Source organism: Lissotriton vulgaris, chromosome 1_1 (assembly GCF_964263255.1).
Source record: "Lissotriton vulgaris chromosome 1_1, aLisVul1.2, whole genome shotgun sequence".
NCBI classification, from domain to species: Eukaryota; Metazoa; Chordata; class Amphibia; order Caudata; family Salamandridae; genus Lissotriton; species Lissotriton vulgaris.
The window spans coordinates 1,992,665,580-1,992,680,676 of record NC_141685.1 but is presented as its reverse complement, the minus strand read 5'-3'; the positions used below and the strand labels follow the sequence as shown (position 1 = coordinate 1,992,680,676).

Here is a 15,097-nt window from a genome sequence, read left to right as displayed (position 1 = left end):
ACTGTGAGTTTTTAAATTGTTGTATGCCAACATTTTGTTATGGTGGATTAAGCAACTATGAAACGATGGATTAGAGACAGATTTTGAATGTGAATAAGGGATTGACAGCCCAACATCTACTGGGTAATCAGGCAGTCATATTCTCAAGGTCTCTATTTTATCTTCTTTGCCAAATAAATTCTATTTTTCTTTGCAGTCCGAAAGTGTCCGAAAGGAAGTCATGAATGACCTGAATGAGCAATTGAATTTAGCAGAGAAAGCATTGGCTGCAAAACAATCCCAGATTGATGAAATGAAGCAGACCCTTTATAAGCAAGAAGAAGCCTTAGATACCATGTCACTGCTTCGTGCTCAGGTAAGAAAATATTTCTTTAGTTCGATACCATGTCACTGCTTTGTGCTCCAGTATGAAAATGTTTCTTTAGTTTATTGAATTTTATTGATTCTAGCATTTACTTAGATAGGCAAAATTCACATAATTGTTTGCAACAGAATGCCTTTGTTTTAGGATTTCAGGGGTTATTCAAGGTTTAGCGGACTGCAGACCCATATTTAGAGATCTTTGCTTGCCTTGCAAAGATCTTTGTGTGTCTTCAGAGTAGCTGCAACCACCACAGCAGCTCCTGTGAACACATACGTCTTCTGACCATCTGCCATCTTTCATGTAGCTGCTCATTAAAAAAAAAGATCTTTTGTTTTTCCGGGGCGTGGCATGGAGATGGAGTAGTGCAATGACCCAAGGCCAGGTCCCCCCAGAGCGAGGACAATGGCAGCTGCTGGGGCCCAGAGGGAGTGACCCAGTGCAAGAACCATCAGGACGCCACCTGGTGAAGAGCAGATTGGTGGGGGTCTTGGCCTCCAGTGGGGGTACTTCCCCGGTGTTATTGGTTGGCCTCCATAGGTGAGAGACATCCAGGAGTGGATTTAACCCATGGTGAGCGGGGAAGGCATGGTGAGAGCCTGGCTTTCCAGTCGCTGTCCTGCTGAGTGGCTGGTCCCTGGAGGGACATCTTAAACCAAGACGAGTGTTGGTCAGCCACAGTGAAGTTTACCCTGTGTGTGCCCCCTGCGTGCCGATTCTCGACTAGTCTGCACTTCTGATTACTTCTGGCCTGTGCCAAGTTTGAGTGAAGGGCCCAGCTGGATCAAATGGAATTCCACACACCACAGAGTTGGCTGCTGGTTCGGGCACAGTCCTTGGGCTATTGTTGGTAACCTTTGTGGGCTTGGACGGACAATTGATTCCACCTTACAACTTGGTTGCCCCCTTCACCCCACACACCCTATAAACCCTGCTGCAAAGAGCCGAACTGTCATGCGGTGTCCACCTGTATAGGGACTGGTCTGTGGGGGAGTTACAGTCTGGAGTTTGCCTGTTCCTTGTTGAACTAGGAGTCCTTATCTAGCAGGCAGACTGCTTCTTGCCTCATCTGTCCTACTGGCCTGAACGCATATGCTGCAGTAGACTGGAGCTTTGATGCAAGTGGTACTTGAATCAACTGTTGTGATTATTGAGCGCAACAATCCTGCCTCCTCACATGCGCAAACCAAGATTGCCAAAATCACTGCCCCAACATTTGAGACCAACGGTCGGACCTGGCGACGGGTGGCCGGTCCAACAGTGACTCTGCTTAAACTCTTGTTTACAAAATATACAGGCCTTATGTTAAGCACTGGAGACCAAGACTTGTCCCTTCTCCTCCAAAACATGGCACACAGAGTTGTTGAATTGGAGAATGCACTGCAAAAATTGAAGACCACTATTGCGCCAGACAATGTCAAACTAAATACTGGAAGACCACGCGGACAGTCTCAAAAATAGGGCATGGAGAAATAACCATCACTAAGCTGCTGAACTGTACGATAAAGGTGCAATCCTTATATGAGCCTGAGATGCTGCAGTATGAATCGATGTGCATCATGGTGTTCCTGGATTTCATGTGCCAGGTGCAACAACATAGGAAGTTCTTTGGTGCTGTCAAACAAACTGCGAGGCATGAAACTCCAATACATGCTTAGATATCCAGCAAAGCAAAATCCAAAGGGGAAGATGGACTGAGCGCTTGAGCAAATTAAACACTCACCCCAGTCAACTCATCTGGGTTTAATCCATCATCATTCTTTAGCTCACTCCACCACCCCAGTTCAGACATGGCCATATGCAAATCAGTCTGACGCTGTGCCTCATGGGAACAGTCCAGCCCGAACTGCCAAGCCATGTCTTCCCTGGACCGGAAACAAGCATTCTGAGACCGATTTCGGGTTCATAACCCTCATCAGCAAGGCTATCTCGTATCCAGTGGCAAAGTGAGCAAGGGACCCACATCTGGACATACTCTGCCAACTTAGGGCGAACAAAGCGATATCAAAGGGGATGATGAACGGAGCTCTTGAGCCAATCAAACACTCACCCCAGTCAACTGATCTGGGTTTAATCCATCCTCATTTTTTAGCTCACTCCCCCACATTAGTTCAGACATGGCCATATGCAAATCAGTCTGACCCTGTGTCTCATGGGAACAGTCTAGCCCAAAAAAATAGCGGTTTCTAAACATTCCTTAATTGCGACTCGCATTGCGAATCTCAATTAAGGAATACCTTCCCATTCATTCCTATGGGCCTAGAGGCCCATAGGAATGAACATGAAGACATTCTTAATTTGTGATTCTCAATTAGAGAATCGCAAATTGAGAATGCAATTTCAAGGGTGCCAGGGTGTCAAAAGGACACCCTGTTGCACCCCTGAAATCTGCATATGAATACATCTTGCACACACACATGCCCCAGGGCATGTGTGTATGTAAAATGGAACTTTGAAAAATGCACTTTTGTGCATTTTTCAAAGTTTTTGCAAATTACCATGAAGTTCAACTTCATGGTAATTTGCGCCCCCTAGTAGCGAAATCGCTACTTAAAAGTGGTTCTTGCATTGCATTTAAGGAATCGCAAAATGCGATTCCTTAGATGCAATCGCAATTTGAAAACTCACAATTAATTGGGAATTCTCAAATTGCGACAGCCTTGACCCTTGATGCATCACAAAAGCTAAATTTGCGATTGCGAAATGCCGATTTTTGCGGATCGCAGCGTTTGCGATCGCAAAAGGCTTTGATGCATGTGCCTGTTCGAAATCTGCAACACACACTAAATCAGTGTCAAGCCAGTGCTTCCTCCTTACGATGTTGTGTTACTTAACATTGTTAATACTTCTTTAAGTTAGAGCACATCCTTCTAGAGCGTTTTCTTCTGCTTGTGCCAAAGCTACTGGGATTGCGCAGAGATTCATATTACACTGTGTTGTGGCCTAACTAGATTGGGGTTAATAGATTGATGAAGATTCCTGCCTCCCAAATTAATAATCCAATTCTTGACATTGCTTCTGTTCTATATATTTTAAGTGCCAGTGGATTTCTTCATTCAGATGGTACATTGTTGGTGGTTTTGGCTGGACATTTCCTTTTGGATCCGGACCAAGACTGATTTGCATTTGGCTGCACTCCGTCTGACGTGCAAAGGACAGACCAGTAGCTCCAAGTGGTTGCCAGTGCTGAGATTTTTGCAAGCATTCCACTCCTCGCCTTCTGTTGTTTCAATGACATTACACAGCCTTAATTGTTTATACAATAACAAATCTCTTGATGGCATCCATTTGCTACATGTAAATAGTATGAAAACTCTCTGCTGTCAGAATGCTGTATCCTCCAGGTATTGATGATCTTTTTTGTCAGGGCCTGGCTAACATCTTCACACAGCAGCTGATTTGGTATTTTCTCCTCTACATGTTGTTGTGCTACTGATCCATACAAATCACCACTTCCCCTTACACTCCATCAACCACAAATTACCCTCCCAAACACCCTTGTTTTTCTCAGTTGGTTTATGAATGATGTTCGTTGTAACTTGGACGCATATATATCACAAATGTAGTTTAATGCTTGGTGTACAGCGCTCTAATACGAACCAGCGATGGAACGCTATAGATACAACGGGTTGTGTCTTTTTAATGTGTTGAAGTCTTGTCCATGTTTGCTTCGCAGAGGTAGTAATTAGGGTATAAGACCAAGTTACAGCATTTCTTGAATGGAAGAGAAACGACACCAAGGAAGACAACCCCTTTGTTAGTGAATGCCTCCTGAGCTCCTAGAAGATCAGGAGGGAAGAGCATCCCTTTCTCGGTCGCTCTCAGAGTATATAGGCTTTCATTGGAACACTACAGACAGCAGAGGAACAGTATGGGAAGCCATGAAGGCGGTAGTGCGTGGAGCGGGTATAGGGCTAACTTGCGGAGTACTGCAACAATTGCAGTGAGAGTTGCGAGACAGGGAAGATGCAGTAGCAGAACTTCAATCAGATACCCCTTGGCACCCTGATACCCAAGGTCAAGAATGCACGCTGCTTGAGCAGATTAGTGATACTTGGGAGAAGCTGGATAAATACACACTTACCCGCTATTGTCAGCAATTACATCCTGAAGGTGACAAGGCCTGGCACCTGTTGGCCTGGATTTTACGCATGGAACAGGCTTCCCCGTCGAGGACATGTATACGTAACTCTGCAGGAGACATAATATATTCCAGGGCGGGAATAATGGAAGAATTCCAACAGCACCTATGAAAGGTATATTCCGCAGACCCAGTAATCCGGGCGGAACACTATTTTTAGTTCCTGGAGGACTCCAACTGAGGAGACACCCCCTGGAGGCCCGAAGGTGCAGCTCTCAGCTGAAGAGGTGCTTGAGGCATTAACAGAAATACATAAAGTCAAAGCCAGGCGGTTATGGGCTCCCAAACTAGTTTTATCAAGCTTACTCTGAAAAACGGATCCAGCCTCTGCTGCAAACATTTAACGAAGCTTTGAGAAGGGTGTGTTGACCCCTACTATGTGGGAGGGAGAAGTTGGCATGCTCCTAAAATCAGGGTTTGATGCCACAGCGTATCGCCTGCTCACAATGATAAATACTGATGTTAAAATATTATGCAAGGTGCTGGCAAAGCGTATGTCTCCACATATGAATTACCTTGTTCATCATTGTTCATGATGATTAGTGTGGGTTTATACTAGGCCATAGCACTGGTATGAATTTACTCCTCTTAACACACATCATACAAGAAACAAGAGATGTGATGACAAAGTAGCATTGGTCTCCATTCACCTCGAAAAAGCATTCGAAACATTGGATTGGAGATATCTGCAAGAGGTGTTAAGGGTATCTGGGTCAAAATTCTCTGTACGAACCCGAGAGTCTGGGTTTGATTGGGCCGAAGTCGCTTGGTAAAATGGACCTTGGCGCGAGGCACTCGACAGGGATGCCCGCTTTCACCACAACTATTTGCACTGGCCATAGAGCCATTGGCAGTGTGGGCTAGACGGGATGTCACGCAATGGAGAATTCAGGTGGGGGTTGGCACTCATTTGGTATCCCTATATGCGGATGATGCATTGTTTTATGTTACGTCCCCCCGACTAGCGATTCATAAACTCCCTCAGCTTTTAGATGAGTTTGACAGCTACTCTGGCCTAAGCCTTAACAGGCATACGTTTTTGATTTTTCCATTGGCGGAACTGGCTGCGCGAACACCTGAAGACCTGCAGAGGCTTGGCTTGTTCTTGGAGATCGGTCACTTCCGATATCTAGGTATACAAGTGGCACACGGGGATACACAAAACAAAGAATACCCAGGCTCGATCTTTTCACCACCATCGAATGCTCAGTGTCAGCACTTTTGCACATTTGAATTTCCAAAGCATCTGTCGCTCTGAGACACAGTCCGTGTATATTGGAACTCAAGACACCTGTATGCTTTCCCGCCGTTACATCTCCTGCTCCGAGTCCCCAAGTAAAGAAGATCAGGAAAGACCGGGCCCAGGCCATACTGGTGGGTCTGGATTGGGCATGGAACGTATGCTGTCATGAATTCCTAGGGTTGAGCATCTGTCCTTCGATTAGGCTGCCCCTTTGAAGGGTTCTGAGACCTGTGGAAACTGTCCAAAATCTTGAAAAACAAGATGTTGCTCCCCAGAATGAGATACTGAGAGAGTGGGAACTAGAGTATCTGCTATACACCGATGTATTACTAAGAAATTTCCAGATCCAGTCTGATGCCTGGGAAGTATTCGAAAGTGGAGGAATCAGCGTTCAGATAGTCTGTACCAGACTGAGCATTATCAAAGGTAAGTGACTTATTCTTCTCAAACTTTATGAACAGTACTTGGGCTGTGTGAGTTTACTTAGTTAATGCTCAGTTGGTATGTTTTTTGAGTAGTTGTATAAATGCATGTACTTATTTATGAATATAATTTTTATTATTTAGCTGGATATTTATTCTGCTGATTTCCATGCGGAGAGAGATGCACGAGAGAAAATTCATGAGGAGAAGGAGAGGCTTGCAGTACAGTTAGAGTATGTAGTAAAAGAAAACTCCAAGCTCAAGGAGGACCTGGATAAGATGGGAAGGTAAGAAATTATGCTTATATTGATCAGATGCTTTATGAGGTTTAGTATTATTCACTTCTAAGTTTTAAACATTAAATTTTTTCACGTTTCTTTTGTATATCTGTAGTGCGGAAAGTAGGGCAACCATAGTTGAATACACTGCCTTGTTCAACCATCTTTGAAATCTGAGAGGGCTTGTTCCAATATTTGTAAATGTGTATTTGTGTGGTTAGTTCAATGCAAAAAGTATTGCCGAACACCAAGGCTACCTAGTTTTCATTCCATCTCATGCCTCTGACCTTTGTCTTACACAACTTACTCTTTATTCTTCAGCCAACTATTGCAGGTTCATTTTCATTCCTGCCTTTTTGCTGTGTCGCTCTTTTTCTATATTTGTCTACCATCTTCTTCCCTTTTCTGCCATTCTCTCTTTTGCCGTTACACTGCATTCTCAAAAATTGAGTGCTGGTGCCCTTCATCTGTACCCATCGGTACAAATTAAGCACAGTGGATGGAGATGTATTAAGGTAGCTATGTACAAGTGTCACAACTGCCAGTATATATTCTTATTTGTAATTATGTCTATTTGTGTTGTATTTAAAACCTTGGATGTCCAACAGCTGATCAATTTGCTTTCTGTGTCCTGTTATTGTGATGGTTGTGTCAGTCATTTAGAGTCATCAAGTGTTGCTCTTCATTCCTTATAATGAGATACGATTTTAAGGCCTTACAGAATCTGATGAAGTCTGAGTCTGTTCATTTGATGACTGTTAGGGCTTTTGGAACTTCACCAGACTTATTCGGATCCCTGAGTGGATTTGGGGATTTGGCTTTTTAGGATTTGTGAGTGCAGGTCAGAGGCTATCCACTACTCATCTTACAATAGCACTTTTTGGTAGCCAGGCGCTCAGTTTGAAGACTAGGACCTATTGATATCTCAATAATTCACCTTGTTGTGGTAAGTTTCTGTTGTTGTCCCTTGAGGTTTTAAAATGTCTTTAGAGTCTTCTAAAATAATGCCAGTTTTTGTTAATTTATAGTTCTGTGGTTATGTGTGAGATGCACTATATCCCCGAGCCTTTACCCTTGAATTAAGGAGGTGATTAGGGGTGACTGGAATTTGCGTAGTCGCGCTACGCAAAGCTCCGCTAAATGGTCAAAAATCTCCGTGAGCATGCAAAATCTCTGTGAACACGCAGAATTGCTTGTTCCGCCCGTTCGGGATGCTTTTTTCCTGTTTGCGTGCTCTGGGAAATATCTCGCTAATATGCATTTTGAAGGGGGAAGCTAGCGAGCCCGGAGCAAGATGGCTGCGCCTTAGTGTAGCTCTGTTGGTCGTGCTATCTATCCGTCCAAAATCCGACTATATTGGCCCCATCCACGGCTAACAATGACGGCCATCCACTCCAGCACTGCTATGGAGTGTCTTACTGCTGAACTTTCCGACTTCTACGTCCTCCAATTCCCTGTGACTGACTTTGCTCCTATGCGCCGCATTGCAGGGAAAATGGCGGCCCCACAGCTGGCGGGCTGTTACTTCCCTTAGGTGATCTGTCCTCGGGACCAGCGGCTGGACATAATCTACCTCTGTGGAGGGTGCCCGAGCACTGGTGGGCGGCGGGGGGGGTGTGGCTGTCTGCCCCTGCAGTCTGCTCTTCAATAACTGTCTGCCGGTTCGGGTCGCATGGCTGATGGCGGACTCCATGTCGGAGAGTCACTGAAGCGCTGAGCGCTGGACTGCCCTGTACGTTAGCGGTGAGTTGGAGGCGGATAGCGGCTGTTGACATATCCGCTGGTTGACGGGCGGTCGCGCTGTGAGCCTTACCTGGGTTGCGGCAACGAGATGCTCCCGTCTGCCGCAGTGCTTCTCCCTGCACCGGAGATCCGGGACACCTGTGGGAGTTGCTGTCCGGTGTTAAATGGGAGGTGCCGTTCGCCGCTTGACGCCTGCTTGCTTGAGCGCTGCCTGGGGGTCCTCTGGCCTGATTTTCCCTTGATGAGTGCCGGAACCACTGTGACACCTGCGGGGAGAGTGTGAGCAGCTCAATAGGATCTGAGGTGCCTCCGGCCGATAGCAGTGAGTGCTGAGTGTCTTCTCCCCTGACCCCCTCTGTAGCAACTTCTTCTGCCAAGGCTTCTTCGCTGGCCTTTCTGCATTGCACGCTAGGGGAAGTGTAAAGACCTGAAGTCCCCTGGGATTACCGCCGGCGGTGAGGCATAACTGTGACCAGAGCCCTACCTAATCAGCATATGCACTGAGTGGAGACACCGCTCTTCCTGACTGTGACTGTGTATGACCCTTCTGGCCGTGTACCGCCTTGATTCTTGTGGGGCTTTGGCCCTTAGGGTATGATCTGCAAGTACACGATTTTGCCTTGATTGCCCTCCAGTGTCACTGGCTGCAGCGTGTGTCTCATCAAAGCCCGGTTTCTTTGTGGTTGAGGTGGGTGTTTTATGCATTGGTCCTTCCCTTTGAGGCTAAAAAAAGTTCTAAGCCCCATACACCCGCTGCCTCGGACTCTGAGCAGGATCCCGAACAGGGCTCAGCCTCAAAGTTGGAGCGCTTAATGCTCACCATGCAGCAGAGTCTGCACACTATTGATGCAAAGATAGACAATATCAATCCTAGCAGGTTGTATGACATTACAACGCATGCTTTTACTACGCATGCCTTTACATCGCAAGTTTTACAACGCATGCTGTTACAACGCATAGTGTTGAGGGGTGCTGGATAGTGAATAGTTTAATTTACTATTCCAACTCCAGTCTCCGTAGATAGTAGGGAAGGTGTTGGATAGTAAATTAAATCTATTCCCTATCCTAGAGCACCCCCCAGCGCAATGCGTTGTTACAGCATGCGTTGTAAAACATGCAATGTAAAGGCATGCGTCGTAAAAGTTGCGTTGAAAAGGATGTTCCCCATCTTAGCATGGACATGATGGCTTCGAAACTCGAAAAGCACAGCGCTCAGATTGCGGAGGCGGAGAAGCGCATCTCGACCACGGAAGATCGTATGGAGGTGGTGGGGGCCTCGTGCTCTACCATGGAGAAAGTGTTGGAGGTAATCAAGGTAAAAAGCGAGGACATAGAAGCCCGGTCCCGGAGGAAGAACCTTTGTATCCTTGGTGTTTCTGAATCCACCAATACCGGTCTCATGGAGACATACGTTGAAACGCTGCTCACCACTCTGCTAGAGGCCGAACACTTTTCGAAAGTGTTTATAGTTGAAACTGCTCATCGCTCCCTGGCTGCAAGACCTATTCCGGGAGCACCTTTGCGCCCTATCATTGCCAGGCGCCTAAAGAGACACAGCGCTCTATCTGGCAAGGGAAAAAAGAAAGCTTGACTACCAAGGGATGTAAATAGAACTGTTCCCGGATTTTACTGTCGCAGTGCAGCAAGCTCGTCGAGAGTTTCAGTTGGTTAAGAAAAAACTGCAAGCTCTCCAAATCCCCTACGCTATGCTCTATCACGCCCGTCTCCGGATACAGCATGATGGGAAGGCACGCAATTTTGCAACGCCGAAGGCTGCACTGCAATATACCCAACGGCTGGAGTGCCAAGAATCACGCCATGAGAAGGATGGACATTCTGATTCGAGGGATGAGCATGTGCGAGTACTCCGAATCTGCTTTTACCTGTTTATTGTCTATATTTCTTGCTGGCACACTGCATGTAGTTTTGTTCTCAGGCTTTATATCTCGAACTATTGCATACATTGTATGGATTGATTTTTCATTTTCGCATATGCTATGCTAAGTACAGTGCCCTTACAGTAATCTGTTTCGTAGGGTACTGTGCATCCATGGATGAACTACCATCAGGTAGTTACTGAAATTACCTCCTGTCAACTGCAAAGCCGTGAGTTGGTGAACCACGCTCATTCTGGCTTGACCCACCCTGCACGTGCGGGGGGCCAAGGGCCCCTAGCGACCCACAAAATGGGAATTCCCCACAAAGTTTTAGCTTTGTGTTCGTGCCACTTTGGCGCCTTTTTTGGGGTTCTGTATTTCCTTTATCCTACCTTGCTATGCATTATGGAATCTCAATGGTTTTTTTGGGTTCTGTTAACACTTGGGGATGCACGCGGTTTGTTTTAAAGGCCGCTGTGGGAGGGTGGGATGGTTGGGGATTTCTTTTTCAGCATAATGGCACTGTACAGGATGCACTCATGAGTACTAAATAGTATGTCATATGTGGAAACACCCAGATTACATTGCATGGCTGACTTAAAGCGGAATAATCTTTCTTGGATCAGCTGTAACGTCAAGGGGTTTAATAACACTAAGAAGGTGCGACAAGTAATGGCTTATCTGGATAGGCACAACGTGCAGATCGCCCTGTTACAGGAGACGCACCTCACAAGGCAGGCGGTCTTGCGCATTGCCACCAGATGGGCTGGGATAAGGCTGGCTGCATCGTATTCATCGTATGCTCGAGGGGTTATGATTCTGGTAAAAAAACTGTTCCCTTTGTGCCCACACATGTTGATGAAGACACTGATGGCAGGTATATAATTGTGCAGGGATACACTGTATTATACGCGCTTCACTATAGTAAATATATATGGTCCGAACATGGGCGATCACGCCTTTTTTGATGCCCTGTGGTGTAAAATGTATTATCTTTCCCCCGAGACGATTATCTGTGGAGGTGATTTTAATGTAGCTCTAGATCCCACAATGGAAAGACAGTCTGCGACAGTTCTTTCCCCCCGTAGGGCTGCTAGTGCGGTGCATGATGGAATGTGTGCACTGGGCCTTACCGATATCTGGAGATAACGAAATCCACAGGCCAGGGAAGGGACATGTCACTCAAATGCGCGACAATCCTGGTCACGCATTTAGTACTGGCTGGGGACGCAAAATATTTGCCCAGAACGTTGTCCGACCACTCCCCTGTAGCTGTGGACATGACACTTCCCTCCTGCACTCCACCTCCCTTTCAATGGCGCTTACAGTCCTCCTCCCGCCTTGACCCTGTGTTTACTGACGGTATTCGTGAGGCTATAACAGACTATTTCTCGTTTAATACTGGATCGGTCCAAACTATGGAAACACTGTGGGAGGCCTTCAAGGTGAACATTCGGGGGAAATGTATGGGCCTTCAGGCTGGGGTTTTGAAATCCTGAGGCCTACCATGGTTAAACTAGAGCGGGAATTGACTGACCTGGAGCATCAATATAGCATCTGCCCAAACCCTATTATATTAGCGAACATTAAGGATTTGTTTTTAGAATATAATGACATGGCTGACCAAGAAGTTAAACATCTCTCCAGTCGTAATACAGCTCGGTACTATAGTGAGGGGGGCCAGCCGGGGAGGACACTTGCGTCCCGCATCATAGACACGCACTGCAGGGCACAGTTAGTTCATTCAATCACGGTTGATAACGACACCCATTACGACTCCACACCTATTTTGCGGGCGTTTACTGACTATTACACTGGGATGTATGCCCACAGGCGTACATCTAGCGTTGCTGAACTGGATCAATATCTTGATGATGTAGCTTTAGTGTGGCTATGGCGGTGACAACAAGACTTTCTGATGCACCGGCTCACATTGGGTGAAATACGGCATGCCATAGTTTCACTGCATAACGGGAAAGCTGCGGGCACTGATGGCCTGCCGGCTGAATTTTATAAAGAGTATATCGAACAGTTGGCCCCCTACCTGCTCCAACTCTATGAGGAGACATACAATGCCCAATGTTTGCCGCCGACCCTGCGCGAGGCGCTGATTGTTGCTCTTCTGAAACCTGATAAGCCACCTCATAAATGCGACTCGTATCGCCCCCTATCTATCATAAACACGGATGTAAAAATTCTGGCAAAGGTCTTGGCCACCAGGCTTCAACTGCTCCTTCCGGTCACGGTGCTCCCTGACCAATCTGGTTTTATTCCCACTTGTTCCACCACTCCCAATCTGCGCACCATCTTTGCGGTGATGCTTGTCTTGAAGCCCACATTACCAGCGGTGGCAGTGTTGCTCGACGCTGCTAAAGCGTTTGATTCGATCTCCTGGTCATACATGATTGCAGTCCTCCATCGTATGGGTGTCCCGTTTGCATTCAGGAACTGGATTAAATAGTTGTATACGAAGCCTGAAGCTCGCGTCAGAATTAATGGGCAACTGTCGGCAAAGTTGTCAATTCAATGCGGCACGCGGCAGGGATACCCCCTCTCGCCATTGTTATTCGCAGTTGTACTGGAGCCCTTGGCATGTTTACTAAGTCAGCGGCATTCTGCCTCGGCCTTGCGGTTTTTTCAACGCCCCCTAGCTGTATCCATGTACGCTGATGACATGGTGCTATATGTTCGGGAACCGGCGCGCTTTCTGGCTCAACTCATTCGTGAATACATTCGGTTTGAACGCTTTTCCGGCCTGGGGATCAACTGGTCCAAGCCCACCATACTGACACTTACTGACAATACTTGCAAGTTTGACATGGAATACCCCTTGACGTGGTGTACTGATGCGATCAAATATTTAGGAGTATGGTTGCACAGGGACCAACAGACGGTCATACAAACAAATTTTGGCACTGCAATCTTGTGACTGGAAGACCAGGTTGGTCGGTGGATCAAACTGCCTCTATCATTCGCTGACCGTATAGCCCTGATAAAAATGGTTGTACTACCACGTTTTTTATATCTTTTTTTAAATGTTCCTGTACAACTAACAGCACTTCTTTGACGCTCTTCATTCGCTTCTGGTTACCCTGGCCTTGGGGGGGGAGAAACCTCCGCTCAAGTGGGAGACGCTCACCTTGCCGTATGAACTGGGGGGGGTTTGCGGCTCCAGACCTCCATCTTTATTACCTCTGTGCGCAGGCGCAATTAGCCTACTACTGGCAACATGACCCGGCATATATTTCGCATGTGGCGGTGGAGGCGGGCGTGGTACATCCCATTCCGCTTAAAGCCATGATAGTGAACACACACACACGGTGTATGAGAAAGGGGAATTTGACACGATACAAATTACGTCTAGAGCCTGGCGGGACCTAAGGCGGTGGGCGGGTAAACTACCGTTATATGCTCCTAACATGCCACTGCTACATCATTCACAGATTTCAGTCACCCAAGAGGCTGGTACACTGACTACGCTTGCAGAGATGGGATTGACTGTTATGGCGGACGCGTACCCTGGTGGTCAGTTTGTTACATTGGAAGGCCTGGCCGCCCGGGGAGACCCCTCCACCATGCAGGTATTTGTTTATATCAGGTTGCGGTCAGCAATGCGTGCGCTCAATCCCCATTTCCCTTCTGAGCCGACGACTCTTGAGGCACTGCAACTTCTATGTTCGAGGCATGTGGGCTGCTGAATTCATATCTGTGCATAGATCTTCGCCTAGTGTTGGGTCCGGAAGATCTCACATTGTAGTCCTGGAAGAGTCTTCGAAGTATCACGAGATGGGTGGCTCCTCCCCTGGACTACAGTGCGCATGGGCATCAACTCCATCCTCAGATTGTTTTTTTCCGCCATTGGGTTCGGATGTATATTGGTTCACTCTAGTCGGAATCGATATAAAACTTTCTTAAGGGCAAAAGGCCTTTAGCTTCTCGTCGGTATAGTCTTGCGTTCGGTGCCCGATTCTTCCAGCTCAGTTCCGAGCCGGATTCCAGAGAGCCGCGTGCTTTCGACGCTGAAGGCCCAATCGACGCCAGAGACCTTATCGACGGACCATCATGGAACGGAGTCCGTTCAAGTGATGTCCCGTGCGCAACTCTAAGTTTTCCCACATCGACGTCCACCCGGTGTGCAACAAGTGTCTGTCGCCGGATCATGATGAAGCCAGCTGCATGGCTTGTTCCCGTTTTCGATCCAAGAAGACTCTTCTGCATCGTCGCGCTGCGCGCCAGGAGGCCCAGCAGACTGCACCGGCGCCTGTGGACATATTCGATGCCGGAGATGATGAAGGAGCTGACCGGGAAGTTCGTGAGAACCTGTCGAATCCCGCGTCGGAGGTCGACTCCAACTACAACGCGGATGTTGAAATGCTCGACGCGGAAGAAGTCGTCGACGAGGTAGGAGACGACGACGGGGCCTTTGGGGCCATGGAAGATAGCTCGAGCGAGGAGCTAACTCAAACTGACATTGGGGCCGAAACGCTTCAGAAGGCTCAGGTCGAGGGATAGCCACTAGGCCTTACCCAAGATCTTCCAGTGAGTTCTACGGCCCGCCTTCAGGCTCAGCTACGGACATTGCTAAGGAGCCGCACCCTGGGAAATCGAAACCGAAAGTGAAGACACTGGTCTCGACGCAAGTGAAAGCACTGGTGCCCCCATCAAAACCAAAAGTGCGTAATGCTTTGGTCGGCTCAAAGCCCTCGGACCTGTCGGCACCGACGAAGCAAAAGGGCGTTATCGACCCGAAGAAACAGCTCAAGGGCGTTGAGACGAAGTCTGGCACGCCAAAGACAAAGGTCAAGGTAGTCGAGCCGAACAAATAGGCTCCGAAAACGGTCGACACCGACAAGGGGCTCAGTGATCTGAAGGTTCTCGAGACTCCGCGTTGACAAGACAAGGCCAAGAGCGGACCGACCCACGAGTCCACGTCTAGTGGTGCCTCAAAGGATTCCGTCGAGTCGACGCAGCCATCCGCTGCTTTCTCCAAGCAAGTGGCAGACTCCCTCAAGCGCATAGAAGGACATGGCCT

General features: G+C 47.5%; 1 protein-coding gene across 4 annotated transcripts in view; it reads left to right on the top strand.

Annotated features, from left to right (window-relative positions):
- Window positions 1-15,097, top strand: part of OPTN (optineurin) — a 543,667-nt gene that overhangs the window by 447,978 nt on the left and 80,592 nt on the right. For all 4 annotated transcript variants that reach the window (XM_086919860.1, XM_086919852.1, XM_086919855.1 and 1 more), the window contains 2 exons: window positions 197-355; window positions 6,312-6,454. In XM_086919860.1, the coding sequence (XP_086775986.1) occupies window positions 197-355; window positions 6,312-6,454 (302 nt within the window). The remainder of the gene's footprint in view (window positions 1-196; window positions 356-6,311; window positions 6,455-15,097) is intronic.